The 25659-nt window shown below is 44.0% G+C and overlaps 1 protein-coding gene across 1 annotated transcript; it reads right to left on the reverse strand.

The window, feature by feature from the left end:
- On the reverse strand, window positions 1-24809 carry Fbp1 (fructose-bisphosphatase 1). Its single transcript, XM_048330930.1, has 7 exons — window positions 24523-24809; window positions 12706-12868; window positions 10393-10485; window positions 7090-7230; window positions 3594-3731; window positions 2098-2217; window positions 1-526 (listed from the first exon to the last, which is right to left on the reverse strand). Exons 1-7 carry the CDS (start codon window positions 24690-24692, stop codon window positions 335-337), a joined length of 1017 nt encoding a protein of 338 aa, XP_048186887.1. The 5' UTR covers window positions 24693-24809; the 3' UTR covers window positions 1-334.
- Between the last annotated feature and the right edge of the window lie 850 nt (window positions 24810-25659).

The following is a 25659-nucleotide window of genomic DNA, read 5'->3' on the forward strand; positions in this document are numbered from 1 at the left end:
CAAAGATTAAATGAATTGTTTAATGCGTTTGTTCTGTGTGTTTGTTATTACCATCATTATTTGACACAAAGCAGTCACGACTTCTTTTACAAAGGAAGACTATATTCATTTCTCCTCTGTTCACTTAAAATATACTTGGCCACCAGTGGCATTACAGAGATAGCATTTGGGTTAGAAAGCATCAGAAAGTAAAGGGCATTCATTGGATGGTAAAAATATCCAGGCTGTCTAGGAATATACACGGCACAGTCAGAGTTGGGTAGTGCTGTTGAGATTAAAGGTCCAGATACATGAAAGATCATTCTTCAGAGGTGAAGAGAGCAAGGCCATCTCTTCATTTGGCAGTGTGCTTCTTGTATATCTCCAGGAATTCCTTCACATCATCTGGGGACCCCAAGATGACTGGCGCCTTCTGGTGTATATCAGTGGGAACGATGTCTAATATAGCTTGCTTCCCAGTGGTAGCCAGCCCCCCTGCCTTCTCTATGACATAGGCCATGGGGTTGCATTCATATAGCAGTCTCAACTGGAAAACAAGATCAGATACCAATGTTAGAGCGTGGGGACTTGTTCTACACTCTCAAAGCACTGCAATGGCTGGTGGGAGTTTCCAAGGTAACTAATACTCTTTTTCCTTCTGTGAGTGGTTGCACCTGAGACAAAATGAATAAGCCATTTGGTTAAATAAAACCATTCATCAAGCTATTGCCAGCCGTAGATTGCCTAATGCAAATGTGAGGTAGACCACCTGGAATTGGGACAGAATGACATTTTGGCAGTCTTGATGGTTCCCTTTGCTTTATTGCTCAGAAACTGGACTTAATGAGCGATCCTGGGTGTGTTTTGGATGGAGCTTTGCCTATTCTAAAAGCATTTTTTTTTAATCCACAGTAGTGTCTGGCTGCAGACATCTGGAAAGCAGACTGGCTCCTCCAAACAGTGTAATATTGTTTGCAATTCTTTATGCATTCCTTTTACAATCCTCCCAAGGCTTCAGGGTTGGGATTTAGTATGTTATACATCCTGGCATTTACTTTTAAATATTAACTTTTTTATCATATGCATTTTCATGCAGTCTGCTTACTGGGCAGACAGCTCTGTGCAGGTGTTTCCTGACTATTTCCATATAGGTGTCAGGGCCAGACATGAAGGGGTGCGGGAAACAGGAGGAGGAGTTCAACATTTGTGTTAAAAACCATTTTCTGAAGCCTTAGAAAGAAGAGTGCTTTAAGGTAGGTAAATTATATAGCTTGGGATGGTGACAGCAAGACCAGTATTTTAAGTAAAGAAGAATGTCTGGATGAAAGTTGACACCAAGTATGTGCCATAAAGGGAGATCTAAACACATCCCAAATACATCCATTTCTAATTATCTTAAGGGAATTATTACTCTATTCTTTCTCTCACATAGAAAAGCAGGCAACCTGTCCACTGGGGGGGGGGGGGGATAATAAAGAGGTCATAATACTTAAGCAAGCACAATGTCACCTTGTATGGAAGAAAAGGTGTCCCTTAGCCAACATGAAAAAACATGTCCCCTCCTGTGGCTTGCTGGGAACTTGCCCACACAGGGCCTGTGCAGTCAGTGGGAAAATTACCTGAAAGCTCTAGATTTCCCCAGAGATGCTTTCCTTCCCTAAACAGTATCATTTTCCAAGTAGCAAATGTCAGGTTCATTAGTTATTTCTATTTTATGCCTTTTGAAAGTGATCAAAGAAGACCTCCATTTGCAATACATATTTGATTTGCTGCCTTGGTAATAAGACTAGACTATTTCATTTTGCTTTATGAATGGAACTCATTTTGTGCAAGCCAAACCACATACCCACTGGAAACTCTAAGCACTTTTCATCTCCTCCTGACCATAACTCCATTAATTCTCTTTTGCCCCATAGCTTTAGAAGGACTCTCAGGAGAGTATTTTTACATGTACTTGGTATTGTCTGGCTTTCCCTTGAATCTAGAAAAAAAAAAAAAAACAGAATATGCCACAGATAATTTGCAACCACCCAGAGAGCAGAGCAGCTATCGTAAGTGGAATCCTGCAGGCCGGTAGAAACCCATGGCTCTTAGTCACTTCTCAGGGGATGTGCATACCTTTCCACTGGGGCTCTTCTTGTTAGCAGGGTACAAAAAGATCCCACCATAGACAAGAGTGCGGTGAACGTCAGCCACCATGGAGCCCACGTACCGAGCACCATATGGAGATGAGTTATCCTACAAAGTTAAGAACAATTATTAGGGTTGCAGCAAATGAAGGGGCCTTCTCTGTGTGTCACCTTGGCTTATTTGTACCCACAACCATTTGGCAAAGAGGTGAAGGGGACACAGCTCAAGTGGCAGAGCACATACCTAATAGGTCCAAGGCCTGGATTCAATCCTCAGTACCACAAAAATAAATAACAAATAAACAATCAAGCACTTTACAAAATGTGCTAAGAAATGGGCTGAAAAGCTCCATTTCCAGGAATCAGGAAATGGAGTAATGGAGACAGCCTCCCCTACATCTCCCAAAAGTTCTAATTACCGGCAGAAGCATCAACGAGGGCGAATGTAATCGGCTAGGAAGTCAGGGCAGGTATCATGAAAGTGTTACCATTTAGCATCACTTTGAAGACTGAGAAGGATTTTGCCAAGCTACAGAGGTGGGCAGAAGGGGACATGCACATTTTCTAGAAGGGTCTGCATCCGCAAAGGCAAAAGGGCCTGATGGTGTGCCCATGCGGGGCTTGGGTGTGAGAGGAGAGTCCTGGGAAAAGGGAAAGGAGAGCTAATCAAGCTGGAAAGGTTTGGAGCTGGTTCTGAGGACCTTGGATGCCCTGCTAATAGTCTCTGTCTCAGAACATAGCAGCTGCCAGTGGCTTTGGAATGAGGGTATGGCAAATCACACAATCCCTCACAGGGCCACCTCTACAGCCTCTTCTCTTCTATCCACTAGCTTTTTAGAGAGAATATGGACACTCTTCATTGTGTGACAACTCATAGAAAACCATCACAGACTAGACATTTCTAAATGAGAGAACCAAGTGAATTTGTCCTGAGGATCATAGACCTCAGGAGTGAAAAATGCTTGATTGCCATGAGCTCATACATTTGGTTGACTTTCTTTTCCTGTGCCAAGTTACCAAGACTGAAATAGACTGATTCTGACATCTCAGAGCAAAAAGTTCCAGTCCCCAGCCCCTAGATTTTATTTTGTTGCCAGTCCTAGAGCTTGAATTCAGGGCCTGGGTGCTGTCCCTGACTGTTTTTTAGCTCAAGGCTATCCTCTCTACTACTTGAGCCACAGCTCTACCTCCATTGTTTTTGGTGATTAATTGGAGATATGAGTCTCACAAACTTTCCTGCCCAGGCTGGCTTCAAACTGCCATCCTCAGACCCCAGCTTCCTGAGCAGCTAGGATTGCAGGCCTGAGCCACTGGTAGCCTGCAATTTATTTCTTCATAAGCCAAGAGTCCCAAATGTGGTTCAGGTCTCTTTTTACCCCCAACAGTCCCTTTTCCTCTCAAAGGACAGCTACCCCTCCCCAAGAGCTGCCCCTCATACCAGATGCCTGGTCATTGTACCAACTCACTTCTGTGCCCCACACTTACTGGGGGAAACTTTTTCTTCTGGAGATATTCAGTGATGGCAGGGTCGAAGTCCTTGGCATAGCCCTCATTAAGGCTGTAAATGTTCCCTTTCTCTTTGATCTTCACGTTCTTGTCCACCAAAATGAACTCTCCAATGCTCTTAGAAACAAGGAAGGAAATGCAAATGAGGAGCTGTCTGCCCCAAGCTCCAAATGAGGAGCTGTCTGCCCCAAGATGTTCAGTAGGCTGGCTGGGCTGAGTACCAGTGACTCCAGCCAACTGCTTCAATAATTGTGAACAAGGTGAAGGCAGACAGTAATGACGAGTGAAAGGAAATCAGGGTAGGTGAAACTGGGTGCTGGAGAAGTCAACAGGGAACCTTCATCTTGGATTGCAAATGTTTTCAGTGGAACAAGAAAGAAATCTTATACACAAGGACAAAATCTGAGCAACAAGAATTGTGCATCCAGTGCAATGACTTGACACACACACAACACTGGTATAGGACAGACAGGAGACTATAGCATATTTCTACCTTTGGTAAGTCATCTCTTTCATGTGTTGCTGTAGAGCAAAATGGAGCCTTGAGTTTTGAGTCCCAGAATGTCACACACCTTTGCTATACAATTTATCTCAGTACACCTCCCCCAACACAGCCCCAGCCCAGGGCTTCTGCCTTTAGGGTTTTATTCTTCAAAGGAGACTTGAATTGGTAGACAAGAGTCCCATAACTACTGTTCTGGACTAATGAGAGGTACAGACTACTACAAGATAAAAACCTGCCATGGGAAGGACAAGTGCTCTAATGAGAAGAGAGGTAGTTAAGGGAGGCCAGCTATTTATTCCCATCTCAAACACTAGTTCCTGGAGCGGGTTGAAGTAGAAAAGGAGGAGAACAGAGAGGGAGTATAGAATTATCAGTGGTCATGGAAAAGTACCATTGTGAGAAAGTCTTTAACTTGTCTATGTGTGCATGTGGGCGTGCGCACATGCGTGTGCATGGGTACACACGCGTGTGCATGGGCACACACGTATGTGCCAGTACCAGGGCTAGAACTCAGGGTCTGGGTGTTTTCCCTTAGCTTTTCTGGTCAATATTGGTGCGCTACCACTTGAGCCATACCTACCTCCCACTTGCAGCTTTTTGGTGGTGAATTGGAGATAAGAGTACCATGGGCTTTCCTGCCCTGGCTAGCTTTGAGCTGTGATCCTCAGATCCCAACCTCCTAAGCAGTTAGGATTGGTCATGAGCCACTGATGGCTGGCTTCTTTTTAACTTTTATGCCTTTTTATTTTTATTTTTTTGGCAGTACTGGGGTTTGATCTCAAGGTCTCATACTTGGCTAGGAAAGTATTCAATCACTGATCCATACTTCTAGCCACCTTTTAATGCTTTTGTTATTCTTGTATTTCCAAACATTTTGGCCACAAATACAGGAATATTTTTACATCTAGTAAAACGAAAACACATGCATACATGCATATATATATACATATGTGTATATATGTATATATGTACATATATGTGTGCATGTATGTACATATATGTATATATCCTCAATAAAATATACAGAGAAGGACGCCATCTTGTAACCAGCAGCAGGCATTGCGTGCGAAGCTCTGGAAGCCATGCTCTCCAGGCACCCAGTTTGAGTATCCAGCCTGAGTGTCCTGGCTCCAGGTGCAAAGGAAGAGAGTCTCTAGATAAAGAGACAAGAGACATAAAAGCTCCTTGAAAGTTAAAGGCTGCTAGCAATGCAATGGCAATCATTTTAGCAGAAGCCATCAACCTGTTCTTGGAGCAGCCACACCACAGAGGAGCACTCGGCCTCTCTCCAGAGGGCGGCTCGGCTGCACCAGGCAACAGTGAATTGAAGGATTCAAGTCAAGGAAGGGCTGGCAGCCAGCAACAGAGCACTACAACCACCTACTTTGTTCTTGTTTAGATGTGAGGAGGACAAAACAGTATTGACACAGAAACTTACTCCTGCAGGCAGCGTCTGCAAACTAGGAACAAGAAGAGACTTGATTTTTTTTCTATATGACCTAGGCCATGACTTGAAGGTAGCAATGAAAGCACCAGAAGAATGTCTAGGGAAGCTGTAGATGTCTAAGCAGGCAACACATCAGCAAATATCACTGACTTCAGAAGCTTTGTCCTGGGCACAGATTAAACTTTGCTCAGATTCTGCCACTATTTTCCCGAGTTCACCTCACCCAGACATTTTAACTAGCTCTATGCCCTTGCCTTTGTTTATTTATTAAATGTCTATGCTTCCAAGGAGGTGAAAGTCCAGCTCTGTTCAGGGATCAACCCTTGGTCTGATTTATATCAGTCACCACACATACGATCTAAGAGGCCTCCCTGGAACCAGCCAGCCTTGCGCTCAGGATTCTAGTACTCTGTGTTCAGTTTGTCAGCAAAAGACACTGTTCCATTAATGGCTTGTACATGAACACATTTCTAAAACAATTTCTAAACATAATTATTTCTCCCTTGGCATCCTGGACCAAATGCTTAGTGAATGTGTCAATGTACTGAAGTTTATTTTTTTCCAGCTTGTTTCAGTGATGAGTTTAATTGCACCAAATATTTAAAGAGATTCTTTTCTCTAATTTACCTGCTGTATTGGAACTGTCATCTAACTGAATAAATAAACAATGGGCAAACTAATGTGAGAAACCATCCACAAATTAAAACTGTGAGTGAACATTTTTTATGGCCCCAGGGACTCCTCTTTGTGAGAAGTCAGTAAGGCGCACACACACACACACACACACACACACACACACACACACACACATGCCAACTGAAGGTCTGTGTGCAGGCACGTAGCACAAATAGATTTGGGAGCTAATTTGAACAATGGCATCGGCTGCTTCATCTGGGATACCACTCACCTGAGGAAAACTGCCTCTCATTGAATGCTAAGCTAGAAAGGTTAGAAATGGATATAGTGGGGGTTATATGGACCATCTACCAGGCTGCTCAAGTCCTCTTGTATAGTTGAATTGACCAGCACAGTGTTCACACATCTAAAAACATTACCATTTCATTACTATTGTTGTTGTTATTGTTAATACAGTGTTTCTTGAAGCCTTGGCAAGACTGGGCTCCATTCCCAACTTATGACCACTGCTAGACCTCATTGGCTCACCTCAGTCTCCAGCCCTTCTTTCCCCATTGTACTTCAATCAGTTATATGGTCTGCCTGGGTTCCGTGGGCATTTTGCTCATTAGAGTGAGAGTGGTCTTATTTAAAAAATAAATTCATCTTGAAACAAAGACCTCTCTCATGCTCAGTACAGATATCATTTCTCACCTCCATCATCTTTTGTCCTATCTCCTCCCTGCTTGAATGTCACACTGTTAGTCCTCCATGGGCCTCATTTCCCACTTCTGTATACCACTTACTACACACACACACACACACACACACACACACACACACACACACAATCGGAAACTACCTCACAGTCATCAACTAAGCACCCAGCCTGCCTTTAGATGGCTCACCGGATCCAGCATGAAGCAGTTAACACCACTCTCCATGGCGAGGACCAACATGGTAGCACTGCCATAGAGGGCGTAGCCCGCAGCCACCAGGTTCCGTCCTGGCTGCAGAGCATCCTTCTCAGAAGGTTCATCAGTGGATTTCTAGAACAAAAGAAAACAAGTTTTGTGGAGTATTTTTTTCTTCCCCCAATTTAGCAGGATGCATGTTAAGGTGTTCTTCTAATAAAACAGGGCATCTTCCCACAGGGGCTGAATGTTCACATCAGCAGCATCCTGATTACATTACCACCACAGCCTTCTCACCAGACCCCCACTTCCTGCATTTGCAGCCTTCCTTCCACCAGGGTCCTCCTCCCATTTGTCTAATTCGATATTCCCTCATCTCTCCATTATCACTTCCAAAAAACAGCATGCCTTCTTGCCAGCTCCCACTAATAGAATCTAATTTACAGGCTTCAATGTCTTTCACCTGCCCACTCCATCTTCATTTAAACAAATTAACGTGGGCCTCCAGGGTAGAGTCTGGTGAGGAAATCAATTTCATGAGCTCTTATCAGTCACAGCACAGACCTGCTGAGTAGTATGGTCAGACAACTCCTACATCAAAGAAATTCTCAGAAAATCAGGGATTTGGAATATCTCCCCTGAGTCATTACAGGGTAAGACAGATGCTGCTTGAATGTTTGACTATGACTCACACAGTAAGAAGCAATTTTAGAGCTGATCTCCTAGACATTGAGAGTAGAAGAGTGATTATCACAGGCTGGGGAAGTAGGAGGGAAGGTGGAATGGAGACAGGTTAAGCAATGTACAAAGTCTTACTTGGAAAGAAGAAATAGGCCTTGGTGTTCTACTGCACAATAGGGTGACTATAATTAACAATCATGGACTGTGTTTTAAAACACCTAGAAGAAAGGACTTAGAATGTTCTCACCATGAAGAAATGATAAATGAAGAGAAAGATGCTTAACATGATTTGCATGTGGTTAGCCCATAAATATGTATGATTGTCTCAACATTTTTTTTGTTGGTGCTGTCCTGAGCTATTTTTGCTCAAAGCTAGCTGTCTACCATCTTGAGACACAGCGCCACTTTCAGTTTTCTGGTGGTTAATTGGAAATAAGAGTCTCTTGAACATTCCTTCCCGGGATGGCTTTAATTTGCAAACCTCAGATCTCAGCCTCCTGATTAGCTAGGATTACAGATGTGAGCCACCAGCACCCAGCCCATTGTCTCAATTTAAAAATTAAAAACAAGTCTAGCACCAGTGCCTCTCACCAGTAACTTTAGCGACTCAAGAGACTGAAATCTAAGGATTGTGATTCAAAGCAAGCCTAGTCAACAAAGTCCATCAGACTCTTATCTCTGATTAACCACCAAAAATCGGAGGTAGAGTTGTGGCTCAAGTGGTAGAGCACTAACCTTGAACACAAAAGCTCAAGGACAGTGCCCAGGCCCTGAGTTCAGCTTCCAACGTGGCATACAACACACATACACAAAATCCAAAAGAAACATATATCAACATATACATAGGTGCTTACTACAAAAATTTAACAAAAAGGTATCTACAAGAGTCCTATTGTTCTTATTGTTTCCATTAAAACCACAGGCTTCTAGGTCACATGACCCAGTTTGACTACTATTAGGGCCAGGAACATCTTGAGGGGCTTCCTAAATTGTCTTTTCTTATTGTTAATTGCCTTCTTTATTAACATTTGGATAGTTTCTTCCTCAAAATATCTCCAAACAAATCTTTCACCTTAAATACTCTGCCTGAATTGAAACACTGGTTAATTGAGAAGATTGTGGCTACTAATTGGTTGGTCTACGGTTCATAACTCAAGCTACTTTGCAAAGGAGGATTGATATTTTCAGTGGATAGCCAGTGTCTCAAATTGCTAGGGATTTTTTTTCCTTAAGAGAATTTGGGGAGGGAAAGTTGAGATGAAAAATGAGGCTGGCAAGTATCAGTGATGTTTTTAGTTTGGGTTACATGATTCTTCATCCACATGGAATAATTTTTGTGGCAAATCTCTCTCTCATTATACTATTAGATCAGATGCCTGGCAGGGAAAATGACATCTCTCTATGTCTATGTCAATTGCAGGAATGGCATGTTTCCTGGCATGACTTAAGAAAGAGATGAAACCCATATGCTTGAAGAGAGGTATAATAGGCGACACTAAGCCAATCTTAGATGTTCAAATATTGTGAGTCTCACTTCTTAAGTTATAGCCTTTGTGCCCTAGAATAGACCGAAGCTGAGCAAACCACTGCATTGTTTAGATAAAGAAACACTGGTGTGGGTTAGTGGTAGAGTATGTTCCTAGCATGCCCAAGGTCCCGGGTATCATAAAAAAGCAACCAAAAGTAAGCAAGAACGGAAGCCAATGGGACTTGCTTTTGATTGTATAACATTTTGTGATGGCCTTACAGGTGTTTGTTCTACTTTTTACTTGTCTATATGCTTGATTTCTCTCTGATGCAGTCGCAAGACACAAAACAGGAATCTCACTTCATGTCCTGCCTCAGTGTATTATCTGTGACTTAGAGCAGGTTTGGCAGACTTTGTCTACAGATAGACAGTAAAAACTTTAGGCTTCATATATTATCATATAGTCTATATTGCAACTACTTACTTCCCATGGTGTAAATCAAAGCCAGCCAAAGACAATGTAATTAATGTAATGTAATTAAATGAGCATGACCTTACACCAATAAAAGTGATTTGTATACTCATTTTTATCTGAATAAACATCATATAAATTTGATGGGTCAATAAGATATTATTCTTCAGATTTTTTCCACCATTTAAAAATGTTAAATTATGATTCTTTGTTCATAGGGCATATGAATTAGGCAGCGAGCTGTATTGGGCCTGGAGTAGAGCATTGGGGTGGGGGGTGTATCATACTTTGCAGACCTCTAATTTAAAGGCCTTAAAGGTTCATTTTTTATATAATCTCAATTGTCATCAAACTGCTAAAATTACCAGTTCATACCATGTCATCATTACACCTGCTGTGTCTTTTTAAATTTCATTTTCCATCATAAAAGGAAGATATAGATAAAAGAGTGAAATGTCCTTCTGTTTCCATCTATGTTTTACGAGTTGATTTTTCCTTAACAGTTCTGTAGCTCTCATTATACAATTCATGCTAGAAAAGTCTGAGCACTTGCACACAAATCTTCCCAGGCCTCACAGTTTTCACTGCACATTCTGACTGTCCCACCACTGTGGGACAGGACGGCTGTGTCACCTTCACGTCTCTTCCCAAACCAGATACCTGCTGCACATTTTACCTTTCTGTAGATGCCAAAGATGGTTCCGATGGACACAAGGCAGTCGATGTTGGAAGAGCCATCAAGGGGATCAAAACAGACCACATATTTACCCTGAGCAAAGGAAAAAAAAAATGCAACCTCAAAATACTGCAGGAAGATAGAAGAGTATATACGCTAAGCAATAAAAGTGGGGTTGCAGAAGAAAACTCAAGAAATCTCACATTTATTTTTTATACTATCAGGGATGATATGAGGAAATTTGCACACATTTATAGAAATATGTATGTACCTAAAGATAATTAGATAAAATACCATGTAGAAGAGGAAAAATATGATTTAGAATAGGAAGTATAGAGGGTAATCAAATACAGGTAAGTCATAATTTCTTACATCATTGACAGAATTCTATCACAAATTTGATTTGAGAGTCCTGACAGCCAAAGGAAAAAAGAAAAACAAGAGTAGCCATTTCCTACTTATTTGTAAAAGGAAATCAATTCCATTACAAAGACTTTCCTATCACTCAGCCTTATAAGAAACGTTTCAGCCTGGCACTGCTTTCTCACTCCTAGAATCCTAGCGCGTCTCACTCCTGTAATCCTAGCTACTCAGGAGATTGAGAGCTAAGAATCTCAGTTTGAAACCAGCCCAGGCAGAAAAATCCATGAGACTGTTATCTCCAATTAACCAGAAAAAAAAGCTGGAAGTGGAGGTGTGACTCAAATAGTAGAGTATCATCCTTCAGTGGAAAAAGGCCAACTGAGAGGAGGAGGCTCTGAGTTCAAGAGAGAAAGGGAGGGAGGGAGGGAGGGAGGGAGGGAGGGAGGGAGGGAGGGAGGGAGGGAGGAAGGAAGGAAGGAAGGAAGGAAGGAAGGAAGGAAGGAAGGAAGGAAGGAAGGAAGGAAGGAAGGAAGGGAAGGAAGGCAAGCAAGCAGGGAGGGTGGGAAAGAGGGAGAGAGGAAGAGAGAAGGAGGAAGAGGAGGAGGAGAAGGAGGAGGAGGAGGAGGAGGAGGAGGAAGAGGAGGAGGAAGAGGAGGAAGAGGAGGAGGAGGAGGAGGAGGAAGAAGAGGAGGAGGAGGAGGAGGAAGAAGAGGAGGAGGAGGAGGAAGAAGAAGAAGAAGAAGAAGAAGAAGAAGAAGAAGAAGAAGAAGAAGAAGAAGAAGAAGAAGAAGAAGAAGAAGAAGAAGAAACAACACCTTACAGGTGCTGCATGAGGTACAATATTCCTGGTATAAGCCCGATAGGAAATCATCTGCTCTAGTGGAACCACCAGAGAGCCATGTAATACACAGCTGGAGCTGGCTGGAATCTTCAGCACTAATTGTGTCTATCTTTCCCAAGCTCTATTTTTATGTTGTGACATGTGTGGCTTTAAAGCCTGGCATCCTAGCTACTCGGGAGGCTAAGTAGCTAAGAATTGCAGTTCAAAGTAAGCCCAGGGAGGAAAGTCTGTGAGGCTCTTATCTCCACTAAAACTACTATGAAACCTGGAAGTGGAGCTGTGGCTCAAGTGGTAGAATGCTAGCCTTAAAGACAAAAGCTCAGGGACAGAACTTAGGCCTAAGAGTTCAAGTCCCAGGACTAGTGATACACTCCCCACCGCAAAAAAAAAAAGGGTGAGATCTGAGGATCATGATTTAAAGCCAGCCCCTGGCAGGAAAGTCATGAGACTCTTATCTCTAATGACCCACCAAAATTCCAGAAATGGAATTGTGGCTCAAATGATAGCGTACAAGAACGCAGTAACAGCATCCAGGACTGAATTAAAGTGCCAGGACCTGCACACACACACACACACACACACACACACACACACACACACACACGAGAGAGAGAGAGAGAGAGAGAGAGAGAGAGAGAGAGGAGAGAGAGAGAGAGAGAGAGAGAGAGAGAGAGAGAGAGAGAGAGAGAGAGAGAGAGAGAGACCAGACCAAGAGGCCTCTAGAAGGTTCCAACACATGAATCTGTGAAGGAAACTTGGAACAGTCTAGTTTAGCAACAGGGTCAGGTGTGAAGGCAGGGAATTTGGTAGTGGAGATGCAGAGAAAGAGCCAGTCAGTAGAAGCCAGTCTTTGAAGAGCCTTGAACATAGGCGGTGAAAAGACAGAAACAGAAATAGGCCATGGGAGACCATGGGTAAGATGGCAAGAGCATGAGCTACAGGTGGGAGGACAGGTGTGAGACACAGTCATAAGGTGAACTCAGCAAAGAGATGGCAAGAGAGACAATGCGTAAGTCCTAGGAATAGAACTTGCAGAAAGAAGTCATTGCTGAACCTGAGAAGGAAAGTGGCTACATTCAAAATCTTTAACAGTGGAAATTCAGACCCACCCTCTTCTCGGGTTCTACGATTATGGCATGTTTATCTTCTTCAGATACGAGAACACATGTGGCAAATGATGACTTTAGCATGTTCACAACCAGGTCATTGGAGAGGACATCCAGCTTCTTAACTTGGTCTCCTGTCACATTGGTGGATCCTGCAATGCCATAGCTAGAGAGAGGAAAACCACAAATAATAACAATCATAATGTCAGAGCCACCAGAATGTACCAACAAACCCACCGAACATGAGTGGGTATTAGGATTTAGAACAAAGGAAAGGAGGTATGTGGCATAGAAGAAACAATATAAGAAGGGTATTCATGTACTGGATGCAGGAGAAATGCTGTTATTCACCCCCAAATGCCAATATCTGTCATGGTATGCCATGTGTAGTCAAATCTGTTTCTTCATCTTTTCTTTTTCATTGTTACCCATAAAGAGTCTTAAAATACTTCTCCCACCCATACTCCCATAAAATGTTAATTTTAATAATACAAATAAAGTGTGTAACTACTGATTAATAGATGTGAATATGGCTTCATATGGGAAAAAGTCAAGAGGGTTTTTTGTTTCTTTGTTTTTCCACCAAGATCCAATTACTATCCCCAATGCATGGGTTAAATTAACTAGTTAAGAGACCCCACAAAGCCCAGAAACTAGTGGCTCATGCCTGTAATCCTAGCTACTCAAGAGGCTGAGATCTGGGGATGGAGGTTCAAAGTCAGCCAGAAGTGGAGCTGTGACTCAAGTGGTAAGAGTGCTAGCCTTGTGCAAAAATGCTAAGGGCTGATGCCTAGGCCCTGAGTTCAAGCCCCAGTACTGACACAAGATGATAGAGAGACAGAGACAGAGAGACTCTACAAGCAATGAAACTGGAGTTGCAAAGAGACTTGGATGTCAAGTAACCCAAGAAATGCTATGGCTTTATAACTCAAAAGATCCTAAAAGAAAAGGAACATTGATTGGGGTTTCACTTCTTTATCTTATAGAGGAGATTCTGAGATGCCTGTGGACTTCTCCAAACTACACAGGCAAGTAAGCAGTGAGATGTTTCCTCTCACAGCATGAGCTGCTCTTGTGGTCCCCACCCCCTAAAAGGAATCCTAGAGGACAGAAGGTGTGGAGGATCCTGGAGCTCTTGCTTTATTTCTATGCCCCCAAAAGAGCCAATCCTGGGGCTGGGGATATAGCCTAGTGGCAAGAATGCCTGCCTCGGATACACGAGGCCCTAGGTTCGATTCCCCAGCACCACATATACAGAAAACGGCCAGAAGCAGCGCTGTGGCTCAAGTGGCGGAGTGCTAGCCTTGAGCGGGAAGAAGCCAGGGACAGTGCTCAGGCCCTGAGTCCAAGGCCCAGGACTGGCCAAAAAAAAAAAAAAAAAACAAAAGAGCCAATCCTAGCAACCATCCAAACCCAAATACCTTGCTTGTCTGGTCTGACTGTGTCTGGGAAGTCTTTCCAGTTGTCTTATCCAGCCCAATTGTCAGCATCAGCCATATTGGTGTGACCCTCTCCCAGCCTGGGAAGTTGTATCCCATCCCTGCAGCCCCACTCCTGGCCTCTTCTGTATGATGACACTGTTAGTTCATGAAGAAAAGACCAACCGACGTAACAGATTTACAGCCACAGTTCAGGTCTTGGAGCTTTCTGTTTCTTTCCACATCATCTCTTTCTGAACTCAATGGTAAAGTCAACACTGCTAAAAGAAAAAGCCAACCAGGATTTGGGTGGGCCAGAGGGGCTTAACAGAGGCCACAAACCAAATGTAACATTCTCACTGGCCACAGTAGCAATGGTTTTCTCTCCTGCCCAGCCTGAGATTCCCACCATTAAAGTCACTACTAAGCAGTTGGAGGCATGGCTCAGGTAGATGAAAGTACCAGGTACCAAGTTCAAATCCCAGTCTCAGACCAAAAAAAAGTTACTACTAATTTATAAGGGCAGTCACGATGCACAAAAATACAGACATGAAGACAGACCTGTTTCACACCTCAGCTGTGCAAGTCCCTTTGCCTCCATGAACCTCTCTCCCCCTTTTTGCATGTGCCCAAAGGGAAATGCCATCTGCCAGGTGTGTTAGAGGTTTCCATAAGATAACAGACACAAAGGGCTTGGCCAAAGCCCTTAGTATCTAGCATGTACAAGCTGATGAGGACAGCTCCAGGGGATGGTGAAAAGCTGAGGTAGAAAAGTTAAATCTCAGACATTACTATAATACTATACATTACTATAATTATTATATTATATTTGTAATAATAATTTATAATTATAATATATAATTATATTATAATTATTATATTGTTAATACGATATATTACTATAATAAAATGAATTGCTATAATAAAGCACTTGAAGCTAGGTCCTTGGAAAGCAAAGAAGTTTATTGATCTTACAGTGTAGGAGGCTGAAAGCCCAACCAGCCCATTACCAGCTCAATATCCAGGGTACCAAAATCAGTTATAGAGCTATCGGGAAGGGAATATAGAAAAAAAAAAAAAGAAGAAAAAAAGGGCACAGTTTCACATGGCATGTTAACTACAATAACTACAATAGTGATATACCACTTGTTTCCATAACTTGAAGTTCATTTTGCTTAGAATCATCTTATGTGTTCATACGGGCATAGGTCTTGAACTATAGTGATCTTCTGCTAGGACTATCCTAGCCATGTACTAATTATTCTCTGTGAGGGGAACCATAGAGTCCATGTTTCTTTGGGTCTGGCTCACTTCACTCAGTATAGAAGGCTAGACATAGAGCTCCCCTATGACCCAGCAGCCCCACTTTTGGGCATCTACCCAAAAGATTATAAGCAAGACCACTCTAAAGCCAACAGCACAACTATGTTCATCGCAGCACAATTTGTCATTGCTAAAATATGGAACAAACTCAGTTGCCCCTCAGTAAATGAGTGGATCAAGAAAATGTGGTATGGGCTGGGAATATGGCCTTGTGGCAAGAGTGCTTGCCTCATATACATGAAGCCCTGGGTTCAATTCACCAGCACCACATATATAGAAAATGGCCAGAAGTGGCACTGCGGCTCATGTGGCAGAGTGCTAGCCTTGAGCAAAAAGAAGCCAGGGACAGTGCTCAGGCCCTGAGTGCAAGGCCCAGGACTGGCAAAAAAGAAAGAGAGAGAGAGGAAGGAAGGAAGGAAGGAAGGAAGGAAGGAAGGAAGGAAGGAAGGAAGGAAGGAAGGAAGGAAGGAAGGGAGGGAGGGAGGGAGGGAGGGAGGGAGGGAGGGAGGAAGGAAGGAAGGAAGGAAGGAAGGAAGGAAGGAAGGAAGGAAGGAAATGTGGTACATATACTCAGTGGAATCCTATGTCTCTATCAGAAAGAATTACACTGCCCCATTTATAAGGAAATGGAAGGACTTGGAAACTCCTCTTTAATATGGTGAGGCTCCCACCATCCATTTAACAGGAAGGCCCATCAAGCCCCAAAGTCCTTTGCTGTGTAACTTTCCTACAACACATGACAGGAGGGCTTCCCTGGTAAGCACTGGCATCAAGAAATCCAAGCTAGGGCTGGGAATATGGCCTAGTGGCAAGAGTGCTTGCCTCGTATACATGAGGCCCTGGGTTCGATTCCTCAGCACCACATATACAGAAAATGGCCAGAAGTGGTGCTGTGGCTCAAGTGGCAGAGTGCTAGCCTTGAGCAAAAAAAGAAGCCAGGGACAGTGCTCGGGCCCTGAGTTCACAGCCTAGGACTGGCCAAAAAAAAAAAGAAATCCAAGCTAGGCACTGCTGGCTCGGGCCTACAAGCCTAACTACTCAGGAGGCTGAGATCTAAGGATCACACTGGGCAGGAAAATCTGTGAGAATTTCATCTCCAATTAACCAGCAAAAATGCCAGAAGTGGAGCTATTGCTCAAGAGGTAAAGTACTTTGAGCAAAAAAGCTAAAGGATAGTGAGTTCAAGCAAACACACACACACACACACACACACACACACACACACACACACACACACGAAAAAAACCTTCAAAAATGCAAATAAAGTGATTTGAAAATTGAAACCGGATTTGGAGAATGAATTGTCAGCTGTCAGCCAATAATATCACCATGGTAGCAGGAAGGGTGTTGGTTTGTATCTTATTTCTCTCACTCTGCTGCACTATGTGAGGATACAAAACCATGGTGACAGAGAAAGCTGGGTAATTTCTCCCTGTACACCTCAGCAGGACCCTCAGAAGAGCTGCAAGAAGTCACCAAGATAACTCATGGCCACAAGTCAAGGGAAAGCCAGAAGTAGGTAATGCATCTGGCTGACAGGAGAAAAAAGCCCTTAGAAATTCCATCAAAGAACTGAGAACAACTCTTACTCAAGTCTGCAAAACTCCATCTTAAAAATAATGAACCTAGCAGGCTGATCAGTCATGATTCCTCAAGCATCTGAAGACTTGATTACCTGGGCCTCCACCACATATTCTAGTGACTGTGTGGAGAGCACATGTTACATGTGTGCAAGATCACACTAGGCCTGGACCTTGGCTCTTTCCAAATCTATTCCCTGTAGAAGGAATAAGGTAACAAATGGGCTACTAGGTTATAGGGAAAACATTACACAACCCTAATTTAAAAAAAAAAAAAAAAAAAAAGCTTTCCTTTCCTTTCAGCCAGCAATACCTTACTACACAAAGTTCAACAGTAAAGAAATGGCTGACGTAAGCAAATTGTACAATGCTGGCCTTAACTCTCCTCTCTCTACTCTCAGGAAAGGAGGAGAGGCAGTTGTTTGTGCAGGACAGTGGTCTGATCTATGGAGGAAGCTTGTCTTAAATGAGAGTTCTAACAGAAGGCAAAGATGTCGTGGGCTTTTCTCCAGCTCTTCTTTGTTAGTCTTGAAGGAGAAATGTCAGAATATAAAGTTGTTGGAAGGAAACACTCTCGGCCTTCCCAGAGAAACACTGGGCAGAAAGCAAGGGTTACCTGCTAAGCCTGAGCATGACTGGCCACTAATGTGGGGACAGAATTTAAATGTCCTCCACGCCACAGAAAGAAGGGAAGCCAGACTGCCAGCAAGCCAAACCCCTGAACCCCATCAGGGCATTATAACAAGCTGCTTCCAGATAGTGGATTACATCTGGCTTTCAAAAGCTTCAAGTATCTAGGACACTATTTTAAATTGTGCCATTTTAGAAGAGCCAGGATATTTGCCTTCTACCTATGTAAGTCAAAGTTAAGCTTTGTTTTGACAGTAGAAAACACTAAGCAACACTAAACATAGCGACAAGATGTGGGTCTTGAACTTGGGGACGTATGCTCCCATGTGGCTTTTTCACTCAAGGCAGGCATTGTACAGCTTGAACCATATACCTCTACCACTGGTGTGCGTGCACACACGTGTGTGTGTGCGTGTGTGTTTGTGTGTGTGTTTTCTGGTTAATTCAAAATAATAGTCACTTGGATTTGTCTGCCTGGGCTGGCTTTGAACCTCTGATCTCAGCTTCCTGAGTAGCTAACACTACAGGTATGAGCAGCCAGCATCCAGATCATAATGATACGTATTTCTAAGCCTTTACATTTATCTTGATCAGTTTGTGAAATTAATATATAATTACATACATAGTTACACATGATCTTCTGAGTAATTTTAATAAAAGGGAATCTGAAATTGTAAATCAGATGGGCAGAGTGATTCAGAGCAAGAGCATCTCAAGTTCAAGTCCAGCCTAGGTTTTATAGCAAAATAGGGTGGGCCACTTCTCAACCATTGCATCTGTGATAGTTTACATGTAGACTTAAAGCCACCTTTAACAGCATCTCTGAAACACAGGACTAGACACCAGGATGGGAGCCAGGGCCTGACTGCTGTACATAGGGCCCAGAACTCCATGACCTTCTTGACCTACTAACTGATTTAGGAACACTTCCTCTCCATGTCAACACAAGAGTGTAAGCAGCAGCACCTGAGACAGCATGCAAAAGAACCAAGCTGGTTTTCAGGATACCAAACTGAGAAAAAAGAGGTAGATTACTTTTAATCCTTATCACTAAAGTCCAAGGGAACACTGGTTTGTTATTGATTGATTCTGTGGTAAATGACCAACCACTCACCCAGACAGGAACATCCAAGGGTCAGTCAGAAATAGGTTGAAGAGGAGTCAACCAAGCAACTTTCAAGGTCACAAACACCAACCTTCCCTTGCATTTTGTTACTCGTGGGCTGCAAATGGACAGATGATAGAAAGATGCCTGATGGCTCGTGCACCTCTCATGGAAAAGGAATCTCATTTCACTCTTTGGTCATCTGGAGAAGCTATGCCAAGAAATAGACAATGCATATGACACAATGTCCAACGGTTTAGTGTCCTACACTGTTTAATATAAAGGCAAGCATAGGCATATATTAGCTGACGGGCAATTTCAAAATCCCAAAATTAATTAATTTAATTCCAAATTAACAGAACTTCTTTATTATGTTCTTCCAGCAGGCAACAGAGAGGTCATCATTCACAAAAGTAACTTTTCTGGATATAATGTGAATATGACAGGAAGAATGCCAATGACCAGTTTGAAGTGCAGCATAGTTAGAACACATCTGACTTACATACATGTGGGCTGACACTGAGAAAAACACAGCAAGACACAGAGAAATAGTTAACTAGAACAGAATATGAATATAGTCTTTAGGAGAACAATGACAACCTTAGTGTCTGATGAATAAAGTCTGTTCATCCTCACACAACTCCCTAGGCCTTAAAAACCTAGCTGTCCTAAGTATCACTATGTAAACCAGGTTAACCTTGAACTTGTGATCATACTATCTCAACCTCCTGAGTTATAAGATTACAACAGTGAGTCACCATGCCAGACTAAGACCTTGTATTTTAACATTAGACTATAGCAGAGACTGTGTTGTGTTTACAACTTCTTCAGTACCTGTCACAGCATCTTTCTTACAGAATATACTCAATAAATATTTATTGAATTAACAAAAAGAAAATTTGTGTGTGTGCATGTGTGTGTGTGTGTGTGTGTGTGTGTGTGTGTGTGTGTGTGTGTTGTAGGGCTTGATCTCAAGGCCTGGGCACTATCCCTCAGCTCTTTTGCTCTAGGCTAGTGCTCTGCCATTTTGAGCCACTTCCTGTTTTTGAGTGATTCGTTGGAGTTTTCTGCCCAGGCTGGCTTCCAACCTGGATCTGCAGAGCTCAGTCTCCTGAGTAGATAGAATTATAAGCATGAGACACTGGCACATAGCTTTGTCTCTCTCTCTCTTATAAGCAGGAAACTGAAGCTCAGAGATTTTCATCATCTACCCATATCATCACAGACATTAAGTAGCAGAGCCAGGAATTTGAGCCTAGCTCCTCTTTCCAAACTGTGACCTGTATGTTCCTGTAATGAACTCTCTATGCCTAAACGTCAAATTGGCACAGCTGGATGCAGGCTAGACATCTCCAGCTCATAGAACCCCACGTTCAAGGTTTCAAAATTGTTCAAATTATCTTCTTGCCCACCCTCAGCCTCAGAAGACCAGCTCCTCCTTGAGAGTTCTGGTTGTTTGCTTTGTTTTAAGGGGCATGGCTCTACTGTCAATTACAAGATGCGATCTTTGAGAACCTTCCCCATCCCCCACATCTGTCGTGTTCATCTAGCCCACATTCGGACTTCAACTTCACCCAAGTTCTCCCTTCTGCAGCAGCTCCCATTGCCCCTCAACATTTTCAACTGGTTTTCCATGTGACTTATCTTCCAACACTATGCATCTAGCTTTATCTTCACCAAATGGACCTCTATGTCACTATCCTGCACCTTTCAAAACCTTTTCCATCTCCTTCCAACATTGGCCTTCAAAGGAATGCATGGGATGCTACCCCAATACACCCACAAAATGTCAATGCGACACAATGGCATATCCACAAACATCCCAGCACGTGTTTGCCTACTCAATGCCTTGGTCACACTGAATGAGCCACTGTTACAGAAACGTTTTCCCAACTTAAGACACTTGCTCACATGCTTGCCCAGACAGAACTGTCCTGCACCCTTCATTCCCTGTGACCATCTTTCCTGCTTTGTGCAAAGGCTGGTCTTGATACTCTACTATCCTTTGCACCTGACTTAAAAGTCTGTGAAAGGGGGCTGGGGATATAGCCTAGTGGCAAGAGTGCCTGCCTCGGATACACGAGGCCCTAGGTTCGATTCCCCAGCACCACATATACAGAAATTGGCCAGAAGCGGCGCTGTGGCTCAAGTGGCAGAGTGCTAGCTTTGAGCGGGAAGAAGCCAGGGACAGTGCTCAGGCCCTGAGTCCAAGGCCCAGGACTGGCAAAAAAAAAAAAAAAAAAAAAAAAGTCTGTGAAAGTATCTTTTAGAACTCCCATTGTGTTTATAGCTACTTCTACACTTAACTCATTTTTACAACAGAGTAGCCTCAGAATTATTTGCTCTCTTCTAGAATGTATGCAGGGGGAATGTCCAGTTTGTTAAACAGAATAAAACCAATGAATCCCTCAGACAGTGGTTTGGAAACTAGTACAAGGAGAAGCCAACTACTGTTCAGCTCCACAAAGCCATAAACTTAAGTTGGGAGAAAACCACTTTCTCCACAGGAATGGGAACAACACTTGAGTCTGACATTTGAACCATGAACTCCCTAGCTGGATTTCCAAGCTGTTCACTGTTTACAAGAAGAGCAGAAGGCTGGCCACACCTCCACATGCTCTGCCTCCACAGTGGGAGAAGGTAAACAAAAGCCAAGGGGAACAGGGCTCCAAAGGCTATGCTTGCTAAAAGGCAATCACTCCTAGGAATGTAATTCTTTTTCCCCTCATGGACTTTCTTGCCAGGGCTGGCTTTGAACAGTGATTTTCAGATCTCAGTCTCTTGGGGAGCTAGGAAAACAGGCACTGGCATTGCCTCCTGGCTAGGAATGTAGTTCTTAATACATACAAAAAAAAGGGGGGGAAGCAATTCATGGCACAGTGCTGGTGGCTAATGCCTGTAATCCTAACTGCTCAACCAGGGAATATGGCCTGGTGGCAAGAGTGCTTGCCTCCTATACATGAGGCCCTGGGTTCAATTCCTCAGCACCACATATACAGAAAATGGCCAGAAGGGGCGCTGTGGCTCAAGTGGCAGAGTGCTAGCCTTGAGCAAAAAGAAGCCAGGCACAGTGCTCAGGCCCTGAGTTCACGGCCTAGGACTGGCCAAAAAAAAAAAAAGTCCATGAGACTCTTATCTCCAACTAATCATCAAAAGGCTACAAATGGGGCTATGGTTCCAGTAGTACAGCACCAGCCTTGAGCAAAAAAGCTAAGAAACAATGCCAGGCTTTGAGTTCAATCCCAAGTACCAGCAGAAAAAATACCCAAAAAACAAAAAACAACTCAAGAATGCATGAGAGAAACTTAAAGTTTGATGAGCTTTTTCTGTGGTGCCTTGTGGGTTGACACCAGGCCTCTTGCATGTTAGGTAAGCACTCTATCCTTGTTTTATATCCAAGCCAAGCTTCATGATTCCTAAAAAAAAAAAAATAAGAAATTAATAAAGGAAGACTGTGTGGTGTAGCAAAAGGACCTCCAAGTTGAGGTTCTAAAGAGCAAGGCCAAGTCATATTTCTGGCCTTGGATTCCTCATCCCTACAAGAGGGAACTGGGCTAGTTAGCATACGAGTTTCATGCAAGTTCTAACTCTATCCTTCTATGAAAGTGACCACAATGCATCAGATGGGTTGACAGAGATGGAGAAAGAGAGTGGGAGAGCATGAGTACAATCGGTTCCACGATCCAACTCCTGATGACTCCTAAAGAGATACCATGGATAAGCTTCACAACTGGCTCTGGTGAGTGAGATTTGTGCAAATCTGCACATCTGCACCCATCCCATCCCTCTGGGAGCTAAGGCCAATCTTTAGCACTAATTAGCTCTTTGCAGGCATGTAGCTCTTCACATATCAAAGCCTGTAATGAACATAATTTGGAGGCCTGGCTAGAGATCTTGTCTGATTGCTACTGGCTTGATGACATGTCATACTGAGAACAGTCAAATTTTTACTTTCCCATAAGAGTCCAGCTTCTGGTCCCCTCCACCAGCCAGGTATCAACACCTGTTCCCATACTATAAAGAGTCACAGAGCAGTGAAAACTTAAATGCCTATTAATAGAAGAATAGTTCTATAATCCATGACCTATCTCTGCAACACACAACAGTTTAAAAGGAGATAGATTTTGGTGCATGGCTCAAATAATAGAGCATTTACCTACTAGCAAGCCTGAAGTCCTCAGCTCAAATTTAAGTACCACCAGAAAACAGGAGGTAAATTAATATGCCCACTAATATAACATGAATGTCAGGGCATATAGTTGGAATGAAAAGCAAAACTGCAGAAAAAATATGTTAAGTATGACCTCATTTAGTTTACATATAGTAATATATTCATGTATAAATTTACATGAGCATAAAGAAGTATCCAGGAGCTGGGTACCAGTGGTTCACACATATAATCCTAGTGCTCGAGAGGCTGAGATCTGATCATCATAATTCAAAACCAGCCCAGGCACTAAAGTTTGTGAGATTCTTATCTGCAATTAACAACCAAAAAGCCAGAGGTGGAGCCATGTCTCAAGTGGCAGAGTGCTAGCCTTGAGCAAAAAAGCTCAGGGACAGCACCTGAACCTTGAGTCAAATTCCAGGACTGGCAACACAGATATAAAAAAGTAACCAAGAAATTAACCAGATAACTATTAAAAGTGTATACTCCCAAGAATTTGTGTGAGGTGGGCTTCACTTTTTCCTATGTGCTCTTTCCAATGGTTTGATGTTTTTGTCAATGAATGCTATCAGGAGGTTGAGATATGAAAGTCCTGATTGGAAGTCAGCCAGGGCAGAAAAGTCCTTGAGATCCTCATTTCCTATTAGCCACCAGAAAGCTGGAAGGGGTGAGAATGTGGTACAGTGGTAGAGCACCAGCCTTGAGTGGAAAAAGCTAAGGAACAGTGCCCAGGCCTTGAGTTCAAGCCTCAGTACCTGCACACACAGACACACACACAGACATACACACACACACACACACACACACACACACACACACAGGGAAAGAAAAGGGGAAAGAAGAAAAAGAAAGGAAGAAAGTAAAGAACATCTCTGGGCACACAGGATTCCTCCCAGATTAAAGGGGTGGGGGCACTTGTTTCTAACAAAACTTGTTTAGGTCAAGGAGATACCGGATTAGAAAGTCAACTTGGGGGCTTGGGAGATAGCCTAGTGGCAAGAGTGCCTGCCTCGGATACACGAGGCCCTAGGTTCGATTCCCCAGCACCACATATACAGAAAACGGCCAGAAGCAGCGCTGTGGCTCAAGTGGCAGAGTGCTAGCCTTGAGCGGGAAGAAGCCAGGGACAGTGCTCAGGCCCTGAGTCCAAGGCCCAGGACTGGCCAAAAAAAAAAAAAGAAAGTCAACTTGGAACCCTAATTCCAAGTATATGCAGAATATCTAGAAATAAAAGGGGAAAGAAAGACAAAGCTGGCACTTTCTTTCTGAGGGCAAAATTGGGATAAAGATGTAGCCATTTTCATGAGGGGGCTAAGAGGTGTACCAAGGCTGCTCAGGCCAGAGGACGGAGATGCAGGATGGAGGCAGATGTGCACCTGGGAGACAGACATCCCTCCCCCCCATGGTCCCCTCCAAGGCCAAGAGAAAAAAAGAATGGGGGGGGGGTGTACAGTCAGTAGTGCAAGCTTCCACAGAAAGATTATCAGCTGTCACATGGGCAGACAGGTTAACAGCAGGAAGACCAGCGAGTTGAAGGTGGAGTGCTGGGCAGATCTCCAGGTGGACACACTGACTTGGCCTATGGCCCCAACTCACAGCTGCGCGATGCCCGCCTTGCGCACGGCGGACGAGATGGCTTTGACGGCGGTGCAGAGCGAGTTGAGCAGCTGGGTCATCTCACCCGTACCGCTTGCCTTCCTGCCCTCCTCCATGACGAAGCGGGTCACGGTGCTGATATTCGTATCGAAGGGCGCCTGGTCCGCCATGCTGGGGCCGGGATGCTGAGCACCTTGCGAGCGGGGCGCGTGGCAGGTGCAGGCAGCAGGTGCGAGCGGCCGGTGCGCACTGCACGGCGGGTGATCGCGGGGAGTGCGCGCGACAGCGACCGGTGCGGGCGGCGGGGGCGGGAGGCTGAAGCGTTACTGGGAGTCACCAACCAACCGAACGTCTGCAGCCCAAGTGCACCGAGCTTGCCGCGGGCCAGGCCTGCCCCATCACCGAAGGGCGCGTCCTAGGGGAGCCTATGGGGGCCAGGTCCCCTCCCTCCCAGCCCCTGGGAACACCTTCCCACTCCACCCCGAAGTTCTGCTCCGCCCCATTGGATCGCCCTGCAATCCTGGGCTCTACCTTGCCAGCTCACTTCCTCCATTCCACTCACTCCCACCCCGCGCACCAAGCCGCCACCTCCACTTCCTCCACCGTCGCCACGCCACGCCTCCATGCCTGCCACCTGCAGGAGGAAGCGTGACTCTTGATCGCCCACACTAGCTCCTTCGATCCCCACGTGGACCCCGAGTGAGAAGGCGGGACGTGCTCGTTCCCTTTAAAATGGGAAACAGAAGTTCCCAAAGGTCCACAGCTCAACAGACAAACTCACGCTCCAGCTCCCTCTCCCTTGGCCACTTGGCTCCGCCCCCTCCCCCCCCCCCCCCCCAGGCTCTAGGAGTTAAGGTCTTGGGCCATGCCTTGGGACTTTGTTTTATGTAATCATTTTCCAATCAGGTTTTTGCACTGGCCGACCCTGAAACCAATAGCCTCTCACCTCTACCCGAGGCATAGATGAGATTAGAGGTATAACCCCGTGCCCAGCCTCTCCTGCCTCTTCAGACACACCACCTAAGTGGATTCCTGGCATTAGAAATCTGTTGAAGACCTGTCTTTTTCAACCTGTGTATTTCATGGAGAAAACAAATACAGATATACAGAAAGACCTCTTTTTTTTTTTTAAGCAGA

Source organism: Perognathus longimembris, chromosome 1, assembly GCF_023159225.1.
Source record: "Perognathus longimembris pacificus isolate PPM17 chromosome 1, ASM2315922v1, whole genome shotgun sequence".
Classification (NCBI taxonomy): Eukaryota; Metazoa; Chordata; class Mammalia; order Rodentia; family Heteromyidae; genus Perognathus; species Perognathus longimembris.

Coding starts and splice junctions, on each gene's coding strand:
- Fbp1 (XM_048330930.1), bottom strand. CDS start 24,692: ATGGCGGACCAGGCGCCCTTCGATACGAATATCAGCACCGTGACCCGC. Junction 10,486..12,705: donor TCGTAGAACCCGAGAAGAGG/GTGGGTCTGAAT, acceptor TCCTTTGCTCAG/GGTAAATATGTGGTCTGTTT. Junction 527..2,097: donor AGAAGAGCCCCAGTGGAAAG/GTATGCACATCC, acceptor CTTGTTTTCCAG/TTGAGACTGCTATATGAATG.